The sequence below is a fragment of the Argiope bruennichi genome, chromosome X2 (assembly GCF_947563725.1).
Source record: "Argiope bruennichi chromosome X2, qqArgBrue1.1, whole genome shotgun sequence".
Classification (NCBI taxonomy): domain Eukaryota; kingdom Metazoa; phylum Arthropoda; class Arachnida; order Araneae; family Araneidae; genus Argiope; species Argiope bruennichi.
Window position 1 is genome coordinate 92,708,805 of NC_079163.1, and position 25,111 is coordinate 92,733,915.

General features: G+C 28.4%; 1 protein-coding gene across 6 annotated transcripts in view; it reads right to left on the reverse strand.

Moving 5' to 3' along the window:
- The window catches only part of LOC129960309 (NGFI-A-binding protein 1-like), a 281,783-nt gene that overhangs the window by 22,344 nt on the left and 234,328 nt on the right, over positions 1-25,111 (reverse strand). For 3 of the 6 annotated variants that reach the window (XM_056073650.1, XM_056073649.1, XM_056073647.1), the window contains exons 5-7: positions 19,083-19,253; positions 15,559-15,678; positions 8,685-8,830 (exon numbers count right to left, since the gene is read on the reverse strand). In XM_056073650.1, the coding sequence (XP_055929625.1) occupies positions 8,685-8,830; positions 15,559-15,678; positions 19,083-19,253 (437 nt within the window). The remainder of the gene's footprint in view (positions 1-8,684; positions 8,831-15,558; positions 15,679-19,082; positions 19,254-25,111) is intronic. The other 3 variants (XM_056073648.1, XM_056073651.1, XM_056073652.1) reach the window with 3 other exon arrangements.

Here is a 25,111-nt window from a genome sequence, read left to right on the forward strand (position 1 = left end):
CTATCAGCAACATGTTACAGAAAACGATTTTTTAATGAATCATCACTAGAAAAAAAGATATGATTTGAAGCGAAGCATTTTACTTTGAAACGAAACATTGAATCATCACTTTTAACTAAAGAACAAACGCCAGAGCTTGGAATGAAAACATCCGAATGCCCAGTTAAAAAAGTAATATAAGAGTCAATTCTCTGTAAGAAAAGTGACACTCACAGTTTTTTTTTGAGGGGGGGACTCGCAAAAATGAATTCTGGAGCATTATCTGGAAAAAAAGGTAAATAATATATAATAAATGATATTTGATATACTTTGCCTCAAGTTTAAGTATGAAATTTGAAACCAACTCTAAGGTCGATTGTCGAAAAGTGTTATTTTTTTTCTTCTTCCTTTTTTCGTTTTCTCCCCCCCCCCCGTCTTTTTTATTTATTTGTTATTATTTTTTATTTTTATTTTTTGCATGCCAACGCGAAAACACGCCTCCGCATACCACCGCCTATGTCAGAACTCTTCAAAATCTTTAAAGATGTTGGAGTACTCTGCATAAAACTTGTGCAACGATGATCGAAATGTATTGAAAAAGGGTGACTATATTGAAAAATGATATCATTGTTAATTTTGTATCGCTATTGTAATAAATTTTAAAGACTGTTTGCAGATACTTAATTGACTTATTCTCATATGTCTACCACACATGCACAAATAATGAGTTAAAAGTTAGAGCGCTAACAAATAAGGATAATTTTTTTTTGAGTTTACCCTTTAATTAAGTGTAACTCTTTTCAGATAAAATGTCAATAATTAATTTATTTGTGTTTAAATTAACTGTCCATACTATAAGATTTTAGCCATTACTTATTTTATATTCAATTTAAAATTTAAATATGGTTTACAAAAATTCGCTTATATAAACTCGAATGAAGGATTGTTTACATTCTTTATCAAAAAGATGTACCTCGTCAAAGAATTTTTTTTTTTTTTTTTTTTTTGTGCAAAGTCAGTTGTAGGAAAAACTCATTTTTGAAAACTTATTCTGAATAAAGCCTCGTTTTAAATTCTATATAATATTATTAAAGATACAAATTAAATATAAAGATATCGTCTTATATTAGACCATAGTTGAAACTATGGATTGAGAAAAACTTCATGGAATTAGGTAGTTCTTGTGTCATTTTATGAAATATAGTTCTAAACCTGTTAAATTCAAAAATTACTTTCATATACAAATACAATAAAATTAATATTCTATTAAATATATTTGTAAAGAGAAGAAAATTAGACAGACACTAAATTTCAGACCAATATATTATATGCTATAAACTAGGGAAAGGCTTCACAATTTATAAACTATCGCATTTTATGCTGTTTCGAAATGTAGAATTAATTATCAAAAAAAGTTCTCCTTCCTGCTCTTGTTCGAAATCAATTCTCAGTTGTTAAATCTAAATAATAATAATAATAATAAAAATGTATGGATCGTATAATCTAGTATTAAACAAATGTGCAAGCTTAGTAACAGAATTTTGACAAATATAAGAACTTGAGATTAACCGGAATCGTAATAAATAAATAAAATAATCTATAAATGTAATACAGACAATTCCTGTGTTAAGAATTATAGAAGTTAATTCAAAGAAAGCGATAGAGAGGTTAAACGTTTAAGATTGAAAATATTCTACGAAAACTCAGCCGAGAAATATTTAAAAAAATGTGATATACGACTAAAAGCTTTTAATTTTTACCAATACTTTGCTTTTGACTATTTACTGAAAGTGGTTATAGATGGCAGTCTCTTCGGAACTTTGATATTACTATACATCAAATAATCATGCTTAAAAAATTAAATTTTCCGTTTTCCTTCAAAACACGTCTTTCAACTTATTGTTCGCCATTTCAGAATTAAAAAAATATGATGCCTTTCTAAATTTGGAGATAAAATATTTTAACACCATGATATGTTTCATAATTTGATATGCATTTTTCCAATGTACTTCCTTACAGAAAATAAGAAAAAATCATAAACATTAAATTTTAATAAGCTAAATGTTTTTTTCAAAAATATTGCAGCAAAACAGTTGGTAAAAAAGTATGCCAGTATCAAATAGCAGATTGCAGATATCTACAATAATTGTTTTATTAGTTTTATGAAAGAAAACATCTTTTCAGATATTTCATATGATGCCTGATATTTTATGTCAAACGAAATACAGTAAGCAGTTTACATTCTAACAAAATGTATAAGAAAAATAATATTCTTTATAAATATAATATTTCTTATTTTACATTTATTTGTTTTTTTCTTCCGTCTTCATAATTCTTATGCCTATCAATTTTTTGAAGAAGTATAAAATAATGCAATATTTATTTTCAGAATTTGATTACTTAATATTTTCTCAAGGTAAGTTACTTGTTTTAATTACATTTTCTACATTTTTTTTTAAATTACCAACAAGACAATTTTCAAAGTTCTTCTTTATTATGCCAAAAATATCAGCCGAATTATTACTTTAATTACAGAATTAAAGAATTATATTTATTCCCTAATTAAAGAATTATATTTATCCCTTAATTAAAGAATTATATTTATTCCTTAATTAAAGAATTATATTCATTCCTTATATTGACAAGATAGATACACTAATAAATCGAAGTATTAATATTTCGATGGCAGTTTCACTAGAATCGTGTGTAGTGTAGGAATTTTATCATTACTTTTAATAATTCTTGAGGTTCATTGAAACAATTCATTATAAAGATACGTCTTTAGAATAGTTTCAATGAGACATAAAAGTCAAAATATTTATATTTTTTTTAGGAAAAGTAAAAACTAATTTAATTTTGTACAAATCTGTCAATATATAATCATGCATTTTAAAATTAGAAATATCAAAGCTTCTGCTGCAACAAGTCTGCAAGAAGGCTAAACACCATCAGAGCTCTGATTTAACCGAATTGAACCAATGAAAAACTAGTTTGTTTTTTCCTATTGAACTTAGAAAATTAATTTTCATTTTGTCGGAAAAAACTTGTCTTAAAAATATACACCCGCATACAAGCAAAAAATTCCAAACTTCCAGTTTTTAAAATTCCAAACTGAAAATTTAGTGATATTTTATACAATTTTCTTTCTAAAAATATCTTTGAATCACGAATGTAAAAAATACTATACATGCATTATTTTCCAATCATTAAATCGGAACACTATAATAATTATTTATTTTGATATTTCAGGTTCAGCCGATGAAAAATTAAAAATTTATTTTAAAATTATTTTAAAAATTATGGTTTTCCACAGTTTAATAGATGAAATAACGCGATCTAACATTAAGCCTTGGGGGGGGACCCTCCAAATTATTAACTTATACAATAACAAACCTATCATTAAGTCCTTTAAGTACGTAAATTACTCGTGAACAATTCTTAGTTACTGCATAACACCAAAGTCACGAAAAGAAATGCATATTTCATATTTTTTCTCTTTATATTGAAAATACCCACTGTCGTCTGGAATAGCTAGGTAATTTAATATAACGTTAATTAATAACCAAAAATCACTTTTTCAACAAAACTAAATCTAAGTATTTATCTTAATAATTCATTTTCTACTTTCTCAAAAAGTCTTCCAATTTTCTTGAAGAAATTAAACGACCTCAGCAAAACAACGAATTATAAGTAAACCAGTAACTAGTACAGAGATTGTAATTTCTGCAGATGTTTAGAAAGTATTAATGAAGCTTTTTCCTCATATTTTCCAAAGTCGATTACTAAAAATTATTTTCTCCGACGAAAAATATTAAATTAAAATTCTTAAAAACGACAATATCAAGTTATATTAATCTGCATTTGTTATTAATTATTGTTTTATTTTTCACACAACTATATCCCGAATAGCGAAAAAACTTTTTCCAGGAATGGCGGGAGGCGAAAAATGTTCTAAGAATAGAAGAGCTTCCCGAAGCCTAGCTTTAAAGAATTTGATCTTTCAAAATAACTTAAAACATGGAAAAAGAAAAACACACGACATAATAGTGGGCAAAAAAGAATAACTTTAAAAGACGTGAAACCTCACTATTTTAGTTATAAAACAGAATTTAAACTACAATATGTTATAGAAAATCAAAGGCATGCATGCGAAATGAAGACGCCCACTGTAATATTCCAAAACTAGGTGACTTTCTCAAGGACAAAAAAATGTGCTTAAAAAATGGATGAAATTAATAAAACTGCAAATGAAAATTATGTCTGATAGACGTGGATTTTTTACGTGTGTCCGATAATATATTCCAGAATTTATTGCAACACCGACAGTTTGTAGAACCTTTTTCTACCATAAACACATAGTCAAGCCTATTTCTTTTTAAATATCAAAAAATTTGTGAACTCTATAATGCTAATCAGATATTTTTTTCATTATCTTTATTTTTATCTCGAGAATAAAAGGAAAGATAACGAAAAAAGTCTTTTCTCTGTTATACGCCCGAAGCAAATGGTCTTCCAGCTCGCTCATGTTTGATTAAAGAGGTTTTACAATTGTCTCTATTTCAATAGATGTGCAGCGTTCTTTCTTCAGAAAACTCCGGATCGCCTTACGGCTAAAACTGAATAAGCCACTTCCATTTTCCAGTGAAAAAAAAAAGCATTAAAGAAGGTTATATATCTTTCTACGTGATCTCTTGAATGAGAATAGTTTGGGAAACGCAAACTCTATTTATCATGTATAAATTTTAGCTTGAAACTTAATTCTGTTAAATCTACCTAAAAACTTTCTTGGAAATATAGTTTAGTCACATTTTAAGGTGTCTGAAAGTAATATGGCTACTCTCATTCCAAACAAAAATTTTGAAACTACTGTAGTAATGTTGAACAAATGGAAACCTGGTTATTAGTGCTATCTGTCATTAAGAAAAAATACTTGTTCCTTGTTTGATTTTCACTTATCAAAATTTCTCAAACACCTTTTTCTTAAAGCAATACGGCCAGTGAATGTAGCTCGGCCATTTTCAAATTTTTGTCAATAATTACTGAGCTTTATTGCAATTAAGCGAAAAACGCAAGGATAAAAATACACAACTCCTTATTTTTATGAAAAGGATTTCTTTATTCTTATTTGAATTCACTCAAATGTTATAAAAAAAATTCCGGAAATCAAAAAGTTTTCAAAATGCTGCTAGAAATTCAAACAGTCAAAAAGACAATTAAATAGAGATTCAAACAAAAAAAAATCCTGAATTTTTAAACAATAACAGTATGCAGATACTACCGTCACTATTTATTTTATATCTCTACAGCAGGGTTTATGAATTCTTTTGAGATTTATGCAAGAACCATATGTCCGCTCTGACAGGCAAGGAAATGCAAACTTTTACATTTACAAGAAAGGATATTGGCATATTTTTATATTTCTTTTTACGATAGTAGAGTCTTTTCCTGGTAAAATTTAAACTAATATCAAACCGCCAAGTGGCTATATTACCTTCAAATACCTTACATTAAAATTTTATTTTATTTCATGACAGAAGTTTTCACTAAAATCTGATTGCAATGCACACAGACCATTAAAGCGATATGTTGTTCAAAAAGGTTTTTTAATAATCATATAAGTTTAGGATCGAAATGTGCAATCAAAGTGTAAGTGCTTTTCAAATAAAAAATTAAAATTGAAATTGGCATTTAAATAAAATCAAGGAAAAATTATAAAATAAAGCAGATTCTTAGACTTATTCTATTTAAGTCCTAGTTTCGGGTGAAAACAACAACAAAAAACTGTCATCTAAATTTAAAATCAAAAATTCAATTTTTTTCAGAAAAAAATTCACGTGATCCTGATTTTGGTGAAAAAAAATTGATAAAAAATTAAAGAAAGAAAAGAAAATGAAGCTTTGAGTAAAGATGTAAAAAACGAAACTCAACGTCGAAATAATTATTTAATACATTTTAATGAAATGTTTAAAATTAAAAAGAGTTTCTTAACCATTTTTGCAAACAAATGTTGAAGAATCTAATATGCTTGCAAAAGAATGATGATATGGAATAAAACATAATCTCCAAAAGAATTTGGTACATTATTCATACACTATTCCAAAATGATGCATTATCTTCCCTGTCAATATTTAAATACTTTTGGAATGATGAAGTTTTAAATAAGCCAAATAGATATTGTCGTCATTCTGAAAGCACAAGAGGGCCACAACGTCTTATTTCTATCCTCAGTTTATTGCTTCAAACCACTTATACGATTCACAGATACTTTATGAAAAAAAACCCAAAAAAATTATGAAATCTTCTAACGTAGTCTTTTGTTTCAGGTTAATTTTATAAAAGCATTCAAAATATAGCACATTAAATCTACAATATATACTTTGAATCTCAAAAGGATTTATAAAAATTTCTATTTTGATCAAATTATAAATAGAATAATTTAATTTTATTCAATTTTTATTCAAATTTTTAAAATTAAATTCAAATTTTATGAAATTTTTTTAATTCAGATTTTAATATTATACAGATTTTAAAATTTTTATTCCAATTTTAATATTATACAGATTTTTAAATTTTTATTCAAATTTTAATATTATACAGAAGCATTCTATTTCAAATTGTGTTTACGAGTTACATAGTTAGGCCAGCGAAAAAAAAAAAAAAAAAAATATATCCGCAAAATAAAAAGCTTTGATATCGTTTGAATAGTATTTTATAGTATAGCGTAGTATTATAGTAAACGTATAGTATAGTATATACTCTTTTACAAGTATGATACTATTCGAAAATCATATTAACTTTCCAAATGTACTGATATACACTGTCATTTAAAACTTGACAACTCAAGTCAACGCTTTCTTCTAGTATGCTCATGTGAATAGTTAATACTATATGGATAAAATAACTTCGAAATCCCTTGAATGTAAATAAATTACATTTCTATACAAGTTGACTTGATTTGTTCATCAGGGTCGATTGAAAAGAAGCTTTCCTTGTGATCTTGAATTACCTGAATAACATTAAGAACATCTGTTTCTGTATGTCATATTATGTAGCTCAACCTTACAGATATCTTAAGACTTTTTTTTTTTTTTCGCTGCACCTCAAATCAAATCAAAGAATAAAAATTCTTGTAATGTTTGCTTCAAAAGTGTGAATAGACAACTTGTATAATTTTCTGAAAGCTACATGGTATTTCTCCATTTAAAGCTTTTAAAAAGAACAAATTACTATTAAAATAAATAAAAGTTCACATTTAAATTCCACGAATTGCTAACGGTCCACTTCCATTTTATTAATAGAAATTGGATTTCTCTCTAAACATACTTGCACAACATAATTACCGAACAAAATTAGAGAAAATATGTAGACAACTCAAAAATCCACATCGATGAAAACTTGACCTCAAAGATTATAAACTTCCAGGAATATTAAACAATTTCATTTTGTCTACTTTTGAGTTTCATAAAAATTTTCCCTTCTTAGATATTTTTTTTATTTATTAGATTTAAAAAAATATATTTTTATTTAACCCAAAAAATTATTTTCAAAAATTATGGAAGCTTACTCAACACTAAAGGCATGATTTATTAATATATTCAATTTTTTTTTAAATTTTTGATTAGGTAATTTCTCATATTTCATCTACATTCGTGATTTTTTGAAATACTATATTTTCATATTATGATTGCATTTATTTAGATTGGGATATTCAATTCACTGCTAGAAAATTAGAAGTTATTTCAAAATAAATATAATAAGATAAAAATACGTATGAATATATTTTTTATTAAACGTGAACACCAGGGTTATGTCGTATATTTTCTAATTCTACAATATATTTTCTAATGCTCTTTTAGAAAGAAAAAAACGCTTCTTTTTTTCCAATGTTTCATACTCATTTTTAAATATTTCCTAATTTTTTATCATTACATTTATCAGTTATGCAAAATTCAGAGTTTGAAATAACGTTACCTTTCCTTTTTTTAAACTTTATTCCAGCTTTCTTATGATAACAGAGTTTTGTATTTGATTATATTATATAATTTAAAGTTTGGATTGATATATTTTACTAATTTCCTTATAAATGTATAAATATTCATTTTGAATTCCATACCACTCTGCAATAATTCTACATGAAGCGGAATTAAAAAAAAAATATCTTTTAAATTTATCAGTGATAAAATTTATCTCACGTCCCACATCTCTAACAAAATAATTTGAGCAAAGATTTTTAAACTGGTATTGCAATAATATTTAAATTTTATAATTTTATTCCATTCATCAATTAATTAATTTTTTGCTATTAAAAAAAGAGAGAACTGTTTCATGCATATTTCTAACAATCTTATGATAACATTTTATACAGTTCATATCCGATAAAGAAGCGCATATCCGGTTTCTCCAGATAAAATGGCCGTTTTGATGCTGACTGGTCATATATCATATACAATATAAAGTTAGTATAATAGTTTATCTGCCTTTTATTGCTCATTCTCAGTTCTACCTAATTATATATTTCTTCTTCAAAACTGGTTTATAAAAGAAGATATAAAAGAAACATAATACAAGTATTATATTCCCTATCTTGAAATAGTACGATATCCGTTCATATAAAGGACGTCTCTATGGAGATTTTTTTTTCTATTATTTTAGCGAAACAAAAATCGGGATTGTCATTTTTTATCAAATCTAATAAATTCACTCACCTGGAATGACCTTTGGAGTATTGATAACCACTGTCTCGGACTACTTGTCTTGCCAATGGAAACAACTCATCTCTACGAGTAAGCAGAGCAGGAATATGCTTGCAGATTTGAGCTGCTGCCTCGTTCACTGACACCTGGAACCATTCCTTTGCTATTATTGTACACTACTTTGACAAAAAATCTATTAGACATAAAAACATCACTTCAAATAGGAATTTCCTTAGGAAAGAGCCTTAAAAATTAAATAAATATTAAAAGCGAAGCATTAGGTAATTTACACACTAATAAACACATAGTGTTAGTTACACATAAAATAAACGTTAGCATAAAGAATAATATAATGATATATAAAAAGGGAAAAGTGGAGTCATAAACACATGAAAGTATGAACAATAAATAAGTACAGAGTGCACTCAATACAATTATAAACAATATTATAAATCATTATTTCGTCTTTTCTTTCACACATTTATCATGTATGATATATCAGTAGAAATTTTCAAGAATCTGTTTAGAGTTTCAAGAAATTCCCACAAAATTTGAACATTATAAACACGGACAATGAAGACAATTAATGAGTTTTGGAGGAGAAAATGAGTGATCTACAGTTCAAACAGTTTCTTAATTTGGTAATTTTTAGCATTAATTTAAGCACAATTGTCGAGAAAAACTGGGCAGGGAATTAAAAAGAATTCAAAGCTCCCAAGAGAGAAAAAAATCCAATAAGAGGACAACCAGTTGTCCTTCTCAGAATGAAATAATGCCAACTTCTCAACTGCCGTAAAATATTCTGATATTAGATTCAAGTATGCGTGCGATGTACACAGCATCAAAGAAATATGCTTCATCAATATTTCAGTACATCTTTTTTTCGAAAGTAAGAGATGCATCCTTTTTTGGGGAAGCATTCGGTCTTCCACTTCAAATATTTACTTCAATATTTTAGATAACATTTCTAATAAATTCATTGCTTGCCAAGTGGGATATCTGCCTGTTCTCAATCTTCTTTTCATTCATATATTTATCATGTATGATATATAAGTAGAAATATCAAATTTTCAAGAATCAGTTTAGAGTTTCAGGAAATTCCCACAAATTTGAATATTGTAAACACGGACAACGAAGACAATTAATGTTTCTTAGAAGAGAAAATGGGTGAGCTACTACTCAAACAATTTAGTCAGTTTTTTAATTTGATAATTTTTTAACATTAATTTAAGCACAATCATAGAGTAAAACTGGATAGGGAATTAAATAAAATTCAAAGCTCCTAAGAGGAAAAAAATCCAAAGAGAGGAAATCCAGTTGTCCCTTTAAGAATGAAATTAAGCCAAATTCTCAAATGCCGTAAAATATTTTGTGATTAGATTCAAGTGCGCATGCGATGTACAAATGCAGCAGAGAAATATGCTTCATTAATGTTGCAATACATCTTTTTTCGAAAGTTAGAGATCCACCATTTTTTGGGGAAGAATTTTGTCGTCCACTTCAAATATTTACTTCAATATTTTAGATAATATTACTGATAATTTCATTGCTTGTGAAGTAGGATATCTGCCGGTTCTCAATCTTCTTTTCAAAGTAAAATTTTTGGAAAGTGAATATTAATCTTGATTTCTTCAGCAAATGTTTAGAAAATGCATATCTTACACTGAATTAGTCTGACATGGAATTAAATAAATGAGACCACGTTTAGCTTTCAGTTCAAAATTACATTGATTTTTTTTTCTCTAAACCGTTTGAAGCAATAAATTTGCTTTCTATACAATTAAAGGATGGTGTATTCTCAAGGAAAATGTACGTTCTCACACAACCCACGAATTAATTGAAGAAACTTAAGGAACTGATAAATATCTAACATTCATTTGTGTTTAAAGAATTGTCTTGTAAACGGTAACGTTGTTTAAAAAACTCGTAACACTCTTTAAATGTTATCGAAAAAATTAAATATAATTTGTTTATTTTCTACTTAATTGGTGTAACTGGAAATAGAATTATAGACTTTAATCTATGAAAAGAGATATTTGTTGATTGAAGAGCGTTATTTTGTATTTCATTTCTAAAACTACACGTTATGCTTAACTTTTAAAATACATATTTTAAGATCTATTTAAGAAAATAGCATTCACTGATTTATCTAATCTTACATTATGCATAAACTATGAAAATTAATGACAAAAAGTAACACTGCACCGTGAAATAAATCATGAAGATACGAAGCTCAAAAAGTAATGAATCTCCGACTGAGTGAAATATGGCAGTCCAATTTCGAAGAATGCTTTTTAAATGAATAAGCTTTTGCATAATTTTCTTTATCTTCAATCTTTCAAAATCTTCATGGCTAAAATTTATCTATTTTTTACGATATCTTTCACTTTTAAGAACTACAATTTTTCATAGCACGATATTTGATATAATTTATAGCTTTAATCGAACAAGCATCTTTCTAAGACTACAACATTACAGTTTGAAAGTCTAATTTTGAGTTATTTCGTAGAAAAAAACTGATAATATTATTTTCTTTCAGAGTTAAAATATACAAGACTAACAGTGATTTTTTTTTTTTTTTTTTTTTTTTTTTTAAATTTTGGCATAGAGCGATGAAGTCATAAAAATACTTGTAAAGGAGAGTGAAAATGTCTAGTACATGCATTGGATATGAGTTGCTGAAGTCAACGAATAACCCTTATATAGAAATAAGATTAAATTACAAGTTCGTTACAAGAAATGGCTAGTTTACGCACTAGTCATTTAAAGAATATCTCCCTACCCCCAAGGGAAATTTAATTCTATTTCATAAGATTGCTACTTCTCTGTATAGGATTAAATGATAAGTAATTGGTTGATTTCTCAACAGATCAAGAGGATTTTTTAATTTATATTTTTATTTGCTTTAATTTCAAGAGGCACTACATGAAATTGAAGTTTAAATTATATTTCACAAACCGTTAGGAATAAATTTTGAATTCTTAAAAAAAAAAAAAAAAAATGCAAGAGAAACAACGGAATTTTTAATTTTTTTAAAAATCTATTTCTATTTTATTTCTTTAACGAATAAAATGAAACCTTACAAATCTGAAAAAGAGATATTTTCATCAAATGCATAAATAATCAAACTTTACCATGAAAATTTAATATTTATTTATATAGTGAACCATACGGGATACATTTTACATTATACTATGAAATTTTGTGTAAAAATTAATGAACTTGTTCAATAATTTATTTAAATACTAAGCCTGTGTATAAAGCAAAAAAAAAAAAAAAAAAAAAAAAATCATTTAATTAATGTAATGGAAAAGCAGTGAAACTTTCCTTCTTGGAAAAAGTTATTTCACAATTTTTTTTTATATATATATTCATAGGATTTACACACTAAAAATTTAATAATTTTTCCTCAGTAATGACACATTTGTCAGTTTAGTTATCATAGAAAATTTTTTAAATACATTCAAACTACAATAGAAATCTTTCAAGCATATGCTGGCAGATACTTATTTCAAGCCTTTTAGAAGGTGTTTTAGGAATGTTTCTTGAATACTTACTTAAGGAGATATGAACAATTTAAAAAGGATTTTCATTATAATAAAATTTTAAAAAGGCGACATTATAATAAATATTATCATTATTTTAATTTCTTGTAAAATGAGCCATTATTTATTGATAAAAATGCAATAAGTGACTTAGACAAACTGACACTGAGGAATTATATGCATATCAGAATAAAATTTTTTAAAAACTTAATATGATAAATGTAACTGAAATTTGGAAAACCAAAATGACGATTCTTAATACTGCAAGCCGAAAAGTTTTAGATTTTGAAAAAGTTAAAACAGATTCAAAATTCAGTTTTTTAAAAAAACCCGTCAAAGTTAATTATAAAATTCCGAAATAAAAATATATTTCGTGTACAAATTTAAAATTTGCATAATAATTTAATTTTAAATGTAAAACGAATAATGTTTAAAAGATAAATAAATGCATGAAACAAGGACACTGGACGGAATTAAACAATCTGATATTCCTTTAAGTTCACCCATCTATCACTAGATGGCGACACAACAGACTGAAAGGAGAAGTTGGGTAGGCGTTCGTTCGAAGGCGATGGGGAAGAGGGAGAAGCGGTGCAAATTTTACTTTTTTCCCCGCGGCGTTTTATCCAGTTTTTTCCCGCTCTTCTCTCATGTTGACTATCCAAATAGATATCGATTGCTTAGAGAAAAAGAGTGCTCTCGCTCAGCGAGATCGTTCAGCAAAATATCAGTTGAAGCGGTGGAGAGAGAAAAAAATTCTTTAAAGATTCAGATTTGTAAAAATGAAATCACAGAAGCGGCAACTGCTAATACTTCTTTAATTTAGTTTAAAAGATAGATGGAAATTTATGCGAGCTTAATTTTTTTTCTCTCTTTTAATTTTCACGTGTTCCCCCTCTTTCTTTTTTAAGATTATAATTAGCTCCCATTGAAAAAAAACAATACCTCTTCGCATTATTAATTATTTCAGAAAACTCTTAGTTTGGAAGCGAATTAAAAATAAATGGAAAAGTCCATCTTTTTAGGAGTCGCGTCTCTTTAAATGCATATCAGACTGAAAACTGTGTAAAATTTTTAAATAACGACTGAATAAAAGGGGTTGGCGTAATCTTTCGGCAATGTTATTTATATTGAATCCAAACAAATATTTTTTATGTTTAATAATTAGAAATAATATTAATAAAATTAGCTGAGATGTTCTCCATGAAGCAAAATCAACCATCTGAAATTATAAAGAATCCTTTTTTTATTAATGGAAAAGTAAAAGGGAATTTGTTTTCATTTTTCATTAAAAAGAAAACAACAATTCACTCAAACTTTAAAATCTGAGATCACAATAAACGTGATACCGAGATACAGTTTGAGTATACATAATGCTGGATTGGTGTAATTAACTGAAAGAATTTTAAATATATGCGAAGAAAGCATAAATAATGCTGTAAGTAACAAAAAATCCAATTAGCGTGATTTGAAATGAATAGTATTTAACAATAAGCATCCAATAAAAAAATGGATACTTTCCATTTGAAATATTAGTTTGATATCTTTCTCCTATGTAAGGACAAAAATATCGATTTCTACACACATTTCCGATAGGATGAACAACAGTCATGATGACTTTACCATTAGTAGCAAATCCTAAACATCAAGGCTCAGCAAATCCTAATCATAGGAAAGCAGAATCTGTTTTTATACACAGAAGCTGTTGAAATACCTATTTTTTTTAATTCATTTTTGAAAAGTATAATAACGATGATGTCCTCGATTTTTTAGCAAATTCTTATCATCCAGGCTAAGCAAATCTTAATCAACACATCAATCAGATCCACTTTTTATGTGGGCATTCAAACAGAGTTTTGAATCCTCTCATTGGAAATAAAGTGCTGCCATAAGCTGTGGGGAAAACAAGGTGTTAATTGTGGGGGATCTTTATCTGAACAGTTTGAGATTTTTATCTTCAAAGGAGATTTTAACCTGAGAGGGAGGGGAGTTTCAAATTTTGATTGAGTACTGCTCTGGGGATGGGATTGTCAACTGGAAAATGTCACGTGCACTGAAAAATGCTAAACTTGCATTTTTTGGCCTATGGAAAGAAAATGGGCAGTTCACAAAAATTTGATGAGTAAGACAATCGAAATGAATTTTGAATAGAGTTCTTGAACTTCTTCTCCCATCAGACTTTCTTGCAGGGGGGAAAAAAACTTATCTCAAATATACCAACCAACATAACAAAGAATGAAAGCGAAGTTTTTATATTGTAAAATCATAACAGTTTTGAATGGAATTGTGGAATTCATACAAGAAACACCTGAAATAATAATATTTGTTAGATCTTTAAACTATGGTATGTATATTCCTTTCAGGAACATAGTAAATTCAAGAACACGTATATATTATGTACAAGAGAGGAACTTTTCAATATTTTAAATTGACATAAGTAATAATCAATCATTCTTTTAATTAGCAGGATAATGTGTCTTGACTTGTGTTCCTAAAAGGGATACACATTATTTTTCAAAATGCTCTTTAATATACGAATAAAAAGCTAAAAAAGAAGGAAAATGCTTTATAATAGGAAACAGGGCTTTAGAAATTAGCAGGGGAAATAATAAAATTTGCACTGGAATAGTATTAGCAACACACACATTTGAAATAAAACACACTGTGGGCTTATATCGTGAAAAATATTCAATAACGTTTGACCAAGCCAACAACTGTAAAAAAACACAATAAATTTAGTTAATAGATAAAAAATAATTCTTACCTGCTATTTTTTTCAGAAGCGAATCAGTGACTAAAAGAACCGTGGCGCGATATTATAAAAAAAATCTTACCTGTCACGTGATTAGATAACATCTCCGATAAGGAGTCATACTGAATGAAGTGATTTCTCTTAGGAAAAGGCATTAAATATTAGGCACAATATATAATACTTTATTAGGAACCAGCATAAAATCTCCATTGACAGAGAAAGACACACACAAATTCATCATTTTGTAACATCAAAATCAATTTTGCACAACACCAAACACTTATGAGTAGTACATTTTGGATCTTGATCATAATAAAAATATGTCAAATATAATTTAGAGTTAAAAAATACTGAAATTCTTTGGGAGCCCACACATTTTGGTGTCCGGTTGGAATAGTTCAAGAGTTTAACTAGAGAAATAAGACTGACTCCGTTATCTTGGCTGGAACATGAAAAAGGATAAGATTTTTTAAACATATGGTCTGACAGACAAGAAATGGATAAATAAAAGCATGGCTTAGAGAGAAAGAAGAGCTCAGTCAAAAATGTTATTAGATTATAGATAGAAAGAGAGTCGAGAGTTTTATACCTCGTGAAGAGTGAGTGGTTTCTCCGCCTTCCTTTTGCAGTCGAATCTGCCATAGATTGCCGCATATTTCCGTATTTCGTCCATCCGCCGGGGGTCATCTTCGGGCATATTCATCACGTACTAAAAAAAAGAAAAAGATCACGGTCAATTACACAAGAAAAGATTCAGAAAAAAATATGATAATTTTTGTTTAACAAAAAGCAAACTAAAAGAAAGACGAATTTAGTTGATTTTTTTTTTTTTTCAAAAATCATGCTAACATAGTCGACACTTAGTTTAATGCTAATGTACCGTTTATTAAATGAACAAAAACGAATTTTAAAAAAATTAATCTTTTGTTAACATAATTTCAAAAGAAAATTGGCCATCATAACTCAGATACTTTGCAGTCATTCTAAACTGATCTGGAAACGAAATCACAAATATAAAGCAGTTTGGAAAATCAAGATTTTACCCATATATTATAATGGTAACAAAAAAATTAACTGAAAAAACAAAGGCGATAGCTGCCGTCAAACGACTACAAATAACCTTTTTTGAGCATAGAAATTGAATAAATTTGAGCAACAAAATACTTTAATGTTAAGTAACTGATTTTGATCCCAAATTGCAATTTTAGTCAGGTAAATACTCAAAGCTACAAAAAATTCAAGGTTTTAAAAGTTTTTTTCAATTATAAGTAGAATTCCGTTTGACAGAAAAAATATAAATACATAGTCAAAAAAAAAAAATTGCATTAAAAACGATTTTACAATCAGTTATTATTTTATATTTTCATAAAAACAACAAATGACATTCAAAACAAATAAAGTTAGGTATAAAAAGACTTGCAAAGAGATGTTTTAATACAATAATTAGTAATACAATAATACGCCGATATTTCAGAATATTACTAAAAACAATATTATAACCACCGAATACTTATTAGTTTTAAGAGAACTCCCTTGTTTATTCAAAGAATCACTCTTCTTCAATACGAACCCTTGATAAAAGTTACAAAATAACATTTACACTAATAAAAAGATGCATGTCAAGATTTTTGTTGCTTATGAAAGCGGATTCACTAAAAATGTACTTCAAAAAATATTTATTGTATTAGAAATATGTGCATAGTACTTAAGGCAGTGCGTCGCTCAGTACATACATGAAAGTCCTAAAAAGATTTGAGTGGGAAAGACTAGAGAGCTTCAGGTTTCGGTTAAACAATGTAGAACTAAGCATTTATGCTATGGTAAATCAAATAGCTTGCAAATCTCATAACAAAGAAAGGTCCTTAAGCGATCTCTCTAATTGAACAGAAATTACACCGGTTTCTTTAGTTAGTTTATATTGGTCTAAAAAAGAAAAAAAAAAGAAGAAGAAAAATTGACACAAGAATAGCTTATAGAAATACGTCATCAGCAAACACACTTGCAAATTCGTTTGTTATGACGGCTTCTATAAGACAAAAAATTATTATCTGAGCTCTGGAGATAGCAAGCAATTGAAAAGTCGAAAATGTCCATAGTTCTCCCTGTGGCTTATTTCTTTTTGTTTCCAAAGCAACCGGTGATGCATGGAAAAAAAAAAGCATTTACCCGACCGAACGATGAAAGAGTTAAAAAGGGGGAAAAAAGGCGGGCTAACAAGCGGTTGCGGTCAAATGGCGTTGAAAAGAAATCTCTTTTCGAGCCCTGTTGAATTGGTAATCAAAAAAGTAGGATGTGACCATCACGGCTTATGGTAAATCGATATGCAAATGAAATAGACTCAAAACTGTTTGAAAATAGCTTCCAAATAACGCCTTTATTCAATTTTCTTATTTATTAAAGCGGTGCCAGAAAAAGGATGCCAAAATAACCGAAAGGCATCATAAACATGATTATAAGATAAGAGATAGCATATAAAATACAATACATCCTCAATGTATTAACCCTAATTTAGGCTAACCTAAAAAGGACTCGAAAAAGATTATTATGCCGAATTTGTTTACTTTAAATCTGACTATAAAAAAATGGAGTGTTTCTTGATTTTTTGCGGCTTATGAACTTCTATATTTTATTGAGCATTGTTATGATAGTACGTCGAACAGTTTTAAATAGCAACCATATGAACTATTAACATTATTTCTTAAAGTTCATTGCTTTGTTGTTACCATTTTAGATATGAAATTTAAACAACTTGCCCATGCATAGATTGGAAATTGAAATATTTTAGACCAAGATGTAAGATATAACAACATCTTTTAAATGACATTACGCAAAAGTAGTTTAGGCTATAAGAACACCAGTGCATATTTTTCAAAAGCTTTCTTATACCAGTAAATAGGGATCCTAATATTATAACAGTTCCTAAAGATTTGAGAAGCCACGCATATATAACGAAGACAGAAGAAAGCTAATATTAGATAATAAACTTAATTTGTTGAAATTTTCTTAAAAGTAAGATTCTATAATAACTCTTATATATTTTTGATGCTGCTAACATATGAATTAAACACGCTTTCGATTTTGAAATAATTCATTTATGGAAAATATTATTACCATTCTAGAAATGAATGAAGTAACTGATATCGTGTACAGTAAGAATGGTTACTGTAACGATATTGGTTTCTATCATAGCAGAATGAATTACCACATAAGGCGTAGGTATTAGAGTAGAGATTAATTTTATAAATTTGATCCAAGGATTTAACTAGATATGATAGTTATTAAAAACTGCATAAAACGATATCACTGTGCGTGCCGTACTTTTTATAGTTGTTTAACACTCAACAAAGATTAAAGAAAATATACAATTCTAGAAAATCGATTAGTTTACATCGATATTGAAAAAAATCAGCAGAATAATGATTTAGCAAATTTGAAAATTACCTGAGGAAAACTAAAAGGACAAATTTTAAATGTTAATTTTTAAAGTTTAGACGAATAAAGTAATTAGCTCATTAGAAGAAATTTAATAGAAAACACGATACATTACCATTACCTGAAAAATGAGCTTCGAAGCAGAGATATTTTATGTTCAGTTTTAGAGAAAACTTCAGTAGAAATACTTGTAGAAAATTAAATCTAGTAATACGAGTTCTATAGGTAACATGGGATTCTGAGAGAATTAACGGTTTCAATTTTCGGAGGAAATAAACACATTTTTAACTATAAAATTATTTTTAAAAAAATGATTCATTTGCTGATTTTCTTTTCTTAACGTTCAATATACGACTGACAATCGGAAAAAAAAATTAACTTACATCATAATATCGATATAAACACAATATTTTTTAGAGCGTTTAACATATCCTCTGGTTTCTTGAGAGTCAGCCCTAGAGCTCCACAACTAGATAAAAATGGCTTTTCCCCCCAAGTAAAACGTCAGCATGAAAATTGCAAACATATCCTTTTTATGAAAACACATGTAGTTTTCTTTAGAAAAAAGACAGCGAACCAACGAGAAAAAGACATAAAAGAAATATAAAATCGTGTAGAATGGAATGCATAGTCTCCGAAGGCGTGCGAAGCCAAACAAAATGGAGAAATCAAATCCCATACCTCTAATTCTTGACTCATCCTCTTCTTGCTATTGGGAAGTTTGGGGTCAATCTGCATCAGGAGGTACGGGATCATGGACTCCGTAGTCTCGGACAGTCTCTGGATTTGGCTTTCGCACAGAACAGGCGTCAGAGACAACATGGGGTCACTCGTTGGATACTCGCCGCAGCCCTTTAAGGGACAAAAAACATCTTTTAGGTATCCATTCGTAGTTTTGAAAAGCAGAAGATCTGCTAAAATGCCATTACTAACAAATAAAACAGATATCACTACGCTAATTTCGAGCGTAGTGTTGAAGCCTTTCGGCTTATGGATGATGATTAACACTCACATGCAGAACAAAGCATTTACTATCCACTGAAGTGACTACAGTGCATGCGAGACAAAGCCCCTTAAAATCTAAGAAAGGCTCTAAATTCGAAGTGCTTGAGGAATGAGCAAAAGTTTCAGCATAGCGTTAGCTTAAAAAAAGCTCAAACTCCTCAAGAAAATGTTAAGTCTTTTACCAATATATATGGGAATAATATGTTGCTTTTCATATGTAATATTTTAAGACAACTTTGAACAGCAATTGCAAGCAGACTAATGCTCCAGATGCCTTTGCTTTAAATAAAAGTCTGAAATAAATTGAAATATTTTATGTGCTCTTAAGAAAACAACGCGTGACATGCGGTAATGAAATAAAATTTACGTTCACTTCAAGAATCCGTTTTTAAAAATATAAAAAAATGAAATTTGATCTTAGATGGGTAAATAGTATAGGTTCTTTTATTACTTAGAAATGGAAAAGCTCATTTATTTGATTACTAGGCTTCAACAACAGCTAATAAAAGGAATATTTTAGGTATTGGTCGTGAGAAAGATGTGCCATTTTTTGATGACAAAATTGGCAACTTATACTCTGATATTTCAACAGTGATATATTTCTGATTATTTGAGAGCAGGATTGACCCCAAATCGTGCACTTTCAAAGCGGTATACACAGAATATATTGCACATTCTGCGACATCACGGTTAAAATGTTTTTGATGCAAATAAAGTAAAAAAATTCTATAATGTTTTAAAAGACATTGAAATTTGTAGAAAATTTCAATCAAATATTTTATGAAACTCTACACTAGAAACAGAAAAAAAAAAAAAAAAAAAAAAAAAGGCATATTTTTTCGCTTAGTGAAAATCTCAAAAAGTTATGAAGACAAAGAAATCTCGGACAATTTTCCAGTTTAAATAATTTCCCTTTATGTCGAATTTTTGCTGAAAAGTTACCATCACCGTATTCACGTGGTTACACAGAATCTCCGTACAGCAAATTGGTAACAATGGAATAAAATGACCGATAAACGGGTAGTGCTCTATTCTTCTAAGATTACATTCCATAAAACAAGCATGATGCATTATCCATTTGATGACACGTCTGTAAGAATGGCTATAACAATAAACTGTATTCAAGTTTTCAAATGCATTCCTTTAAGCTAGGAACAAATAAGATTTGAAAGAGGCAGTTTACTCACGTAATACCGTTTCATACATTTGAAACTGTTACTGTGAAAATAAAAAGAGCAGTGTTTGAATACTTGCCTCGAACGTTGAAATTTCAAGCTACGCCAAAGTTGCTTTTACAATTTCTGGTTAAAATTAACCAAAAGACTGCGGTAATTTAATATTCAAAGAGCATTGGAGTCAGAATAAAGCTGAAATCTTAACAGAAGGAGAAAAAAATCCCCAAAAGCCATAATATCATTTGAAAGTTAAATAAATTGAAACAATGCCGCTCAATTGCTTATTATCGTGCAGAAATCTGCAAAAAAGAAATTTGCATAGCATGACGATATGCAGTCAAAATTGAGAACAGTATACAGTATATATTATATACAATTCAGAAAGGTATCTATTGATATTATAAACTGACGATATATGACAGTCAAATGAAATGACACACAAGTCAAATGAAATGACACACAAATTCCTTATGATGCCCAATTTTTGGCAATGTGGGGAAGAGCTCAATGCTGAATTATTTAAAACTTTTCACAAATGAACAATGTACATGAATCACCAGATGTATGACAGTAATCATTAGATCAGCATTTCAAAAAAATAATTGCTATAAAACCAGAGTACGCTTAAATTTGCATATCTGAAAAATTACAGATGTATAAAACAAAAGCTGAAATAAATAAAATTCAATCGAATCTAAAATGCATTATAACTTCCTGGCTAAAAATTGACTTAGAATTCTTAGAAGGATTAGCAAGTCACACCAATAGGAGAGATATTTGAAGGCAGCTAGAAGTAGCATTTACACAAAAGTTAAAATACTGTTTTCTCTAACTACTACTTACTATTATTACTCACTCAAACCAAATTTATTATAAACATTTTCTTTACTGGCGTTCTCTATCCTGTAACTAACACTGTAGCAATTAAGCTTTCAAGCAATGTATCTCCTGTAACTAACAGTGTAGCCTTATTAGTTAAACTTTTACTTATTAATTCAAATCGCAACTCTCCTTAGGACCTAACCGGTCCTAAAGAGAGTTAACCGGTCCTTAACCGGTTTAGATGCACAGAATAATAAGCAAGTCTTCCACAAGATGATACACATGTGATAAAAGCATTAAAATGCACAAAGAGAATACGAAATATTATATTTTATTACAAAAAAATGTTTCAAATGAATTTATTCAAACAGAAAACATGCTATCGCTCTTTTGATAAGATCACAGTGGATTTTTCTTCATAGTAGAATATCACACCGCTTGTTACTTTATGAATATAAAACAAATGTACATATTTTTTTTCCTTTTTAAGCTTATGTACCACTGCATAAAAAAAAAGGGTTAAGATTGTCTACCGATACCTTTTATGCAGAATCCTATATATATTCTCTTATATACTCAGTATTAAATACTAGTAACTTTCGAAACACAGTCTCTTAATTAACTAAATTAAATTTTATAAAACTAAAATTTATATGTTTTGCTTACTTTCAAATATACAGAAAAAATATGGACATAAATTAATAAAATTTCACTAGTTAATATATCTACACTATTAATTTTATTCATTAAAAGAAATAGATATATGGTTCAAAACTAAATAAATCCAGCACTCACAATACGATAAAACTATTATACTATAGTTTCTTCTACCCAAAATATACTGAACTTTGGAAGTAAATTTTTCAGCCTAAACAAATATCATATTAGTTTCATATATTTGTTTTTATTCAATAATTACACCAAACTGCATTTGAATTCAAATATATCTACGCCTTTTGAAACTGAAGGCATTGCTGGATTTAATGATATGCAATTTGTTTTTTGAATTTATTTTAATTTTCATTTATCCTGAAAATATTACCTAATCATTAAATATATCTACACTTTTTGAAACTGAAGGCATAGCTGGATACAATGAAATGATATTTATTTTTTTAATTTATTTTAATTTTCATTTATCCTGAAAATATTACTTAATCATTAATGCTACTGTCTCACTCTATATTCGAAATTTGCGTGTCAAGTGCAATCGACTATATTCTCCCTAGTTCCCCAATTTCCTCCCCCAAAATGCTTGAAAGTTGGCAGGTTCACAAAAAATAACCGCGCATGCCCTGCAAGCAAGAATACACAAGCAGAGAAAAAAGACCTCTCCCCTTACCCTCAACCTTTTCAGAGGGGAGAGGCGGAGCTTTGGATGCTATTTTTAGCAGGGAACTTCCCTATTTGCTGGCGGTGGATCACCATTCGAAAGAGGGCGGGGCGTTAAGTCAAGCAAGACCGCAGTCCCTCCCACGGAGCGTCATTTCATTTGGCAAGCCAGAGTTCATTCAGCAAAGCACGCGCAAACAGCAGGCACAGAAACGCGCGAATTTCATACGGTGATATGGAGAACTTCGCTCGCACGCACGCCAGCAGAAAAGCTTACCAACCTGACCTTGAAATGCTGTCTTCAGAGAGCTACACTTGGAAAACAAAAATAAAGGGGCTAGAAAGCTTGAGCTATGATAAACTTTACAGGGTTTTATGATCAATCTTCTACAGGGTTTTATCACACAAATTGCCATTTTTTTTTCTTTTTAAAATTACAGATTTTCTTGAAAACAGTTTTAGAGCATTTTTCAGAAATCAATCTTTTTTTTTTTTTTTTTTTTTTTTTCTGAAAAAACAATACTAGATGTAAATTTCTCTATCTGTTTAGAGATAATATAGAAGTGATATGAACTCAATATAATTGTTTCAATGCAATGAAATATTGCTAGATTTCTAGAAAATTAAGAATTACATGTGCTGATACACGGAAAATTCAAAAATTTGTGTAATTATTATACAGCTATTACATCAAATAATCAAAAAAGAGCAAGCACTTTTTTAATTTTCTACACTTGATTTTTTATTGCTCAAATTTGTTAATAAGCAGGGAAACACAGGAGTACAGAGAAAAATCTTTTTAAATTATCTTTGAAAAACACTATACAACACGTATTCAACTGAAGCAAAATTCAAGTGTTTGTGAAAGCCCTGTACATGCTAAAAATCTATAAATAATTAACTTACTCGATTAATATCGGCATAAAGAAAAATAACTGTAATAATTCCCATTAAAAATACAAAAATTAATATTTGCTTCAATTTGTTTAGTCTGTGCAATGAGTATACTCAGGATTGTCTTATAAAAGACAAATGCAAACTTTTAAATTTTTAATAATGAGCTTCATAAATAAAAGTTAAAAACATTTCTATCAAATTATTTTCAAAACCAATTAATTGGTTGAAATATTGAACCAATTGGAACAGTAATGTGAAACCAAAGAGAATAAACAGTTTATAATTTGCTTACAAGAACTAATTATATGACAAACAAAATCAGATTTTATCTATTGAAATTTAGATTGTTTTGTTTGCATATTATTTTATTACTAAGTAATAATTTAAATTATTAAATTGTTAGTGTAAAAAATTGCATTCTAATTAAAGTAAAGAATTGCGTCATTTTTGAATATATTGTCATTCGACCAAAGATACATCTATTTTATAAACAATGTAGGTCATAATATGCACACTAATGGAAACAGAACCAATAAGTATTACTTTTCATTTTATCCGCCATAGTTTTTATTCTATGCCAGATTCCCTCTTGTTCCTGTAAGCAACATCTACTTTTTGTAATATTATTAGATAATAGCTATCGGTTTAGATTCTGCTTTCAAATTAAAGAAAATTTCTGAATTCAGAAAAAAAAGGGGTGGTCTCTGTTTTTATATGATAAATTATAATCTTTGCAGCAATTTTTTTCATGAGCTCTTTTGTATATCTTTAAATAAAATCTGTTATTTCCTGAATTACAACAATTTCAAACATTTTTGTAAATTGAAGCTGTTAATTATATACAAGATTCCTTCTTATTTTTGTAAGCAACATCTACTTTTTTTTAATAGAGGATTAGATAACAGCTATCTTAATCAAACTAAGCTCAAGTATTAAAAAAATTTACACAAAACACAAAATAAATTTTCTCTTCAGGAAATGTTAAAAGGAGAACATTTTATAAAAATTAAAAAAAAAAGCGATCTGATTTTAAAACGCCTTCATTTTAAAAATACAGAAGTATATGTTTAAAAGGGCCTCTTTTCGGAATTAAATTCATTCTTTTTTATTATATTTTTAATTCACTGTTATGATCAAAATAGCACTTTCGTCTTCAGATGATAAAAATTAATTCTTATATCGATTTGAATAGAGTCTCTTTTTCTCAAAGAGAGGAAAAAATAAAGTAAAAAGAAAAGATCTCTCGTTAGCTCTAAAGAAAATTTTGTCTACACCGTTCTTCATTCAAAAACACGTCTTTCTAGAGACAGGAGAAAAAAATCTAGTTCGCTATGGAAAATAACTGTAAAAAAAGGAAAAAATAAACTCAGTAATAAAAGCACAATTTCGCTTCTAAAAAAAGGCCAGCAATCATTTATTATGTAAGCTTCAACACATAGACGATAGAAAAAAGCAGATTGTATGGCTAAGTAAAATTAG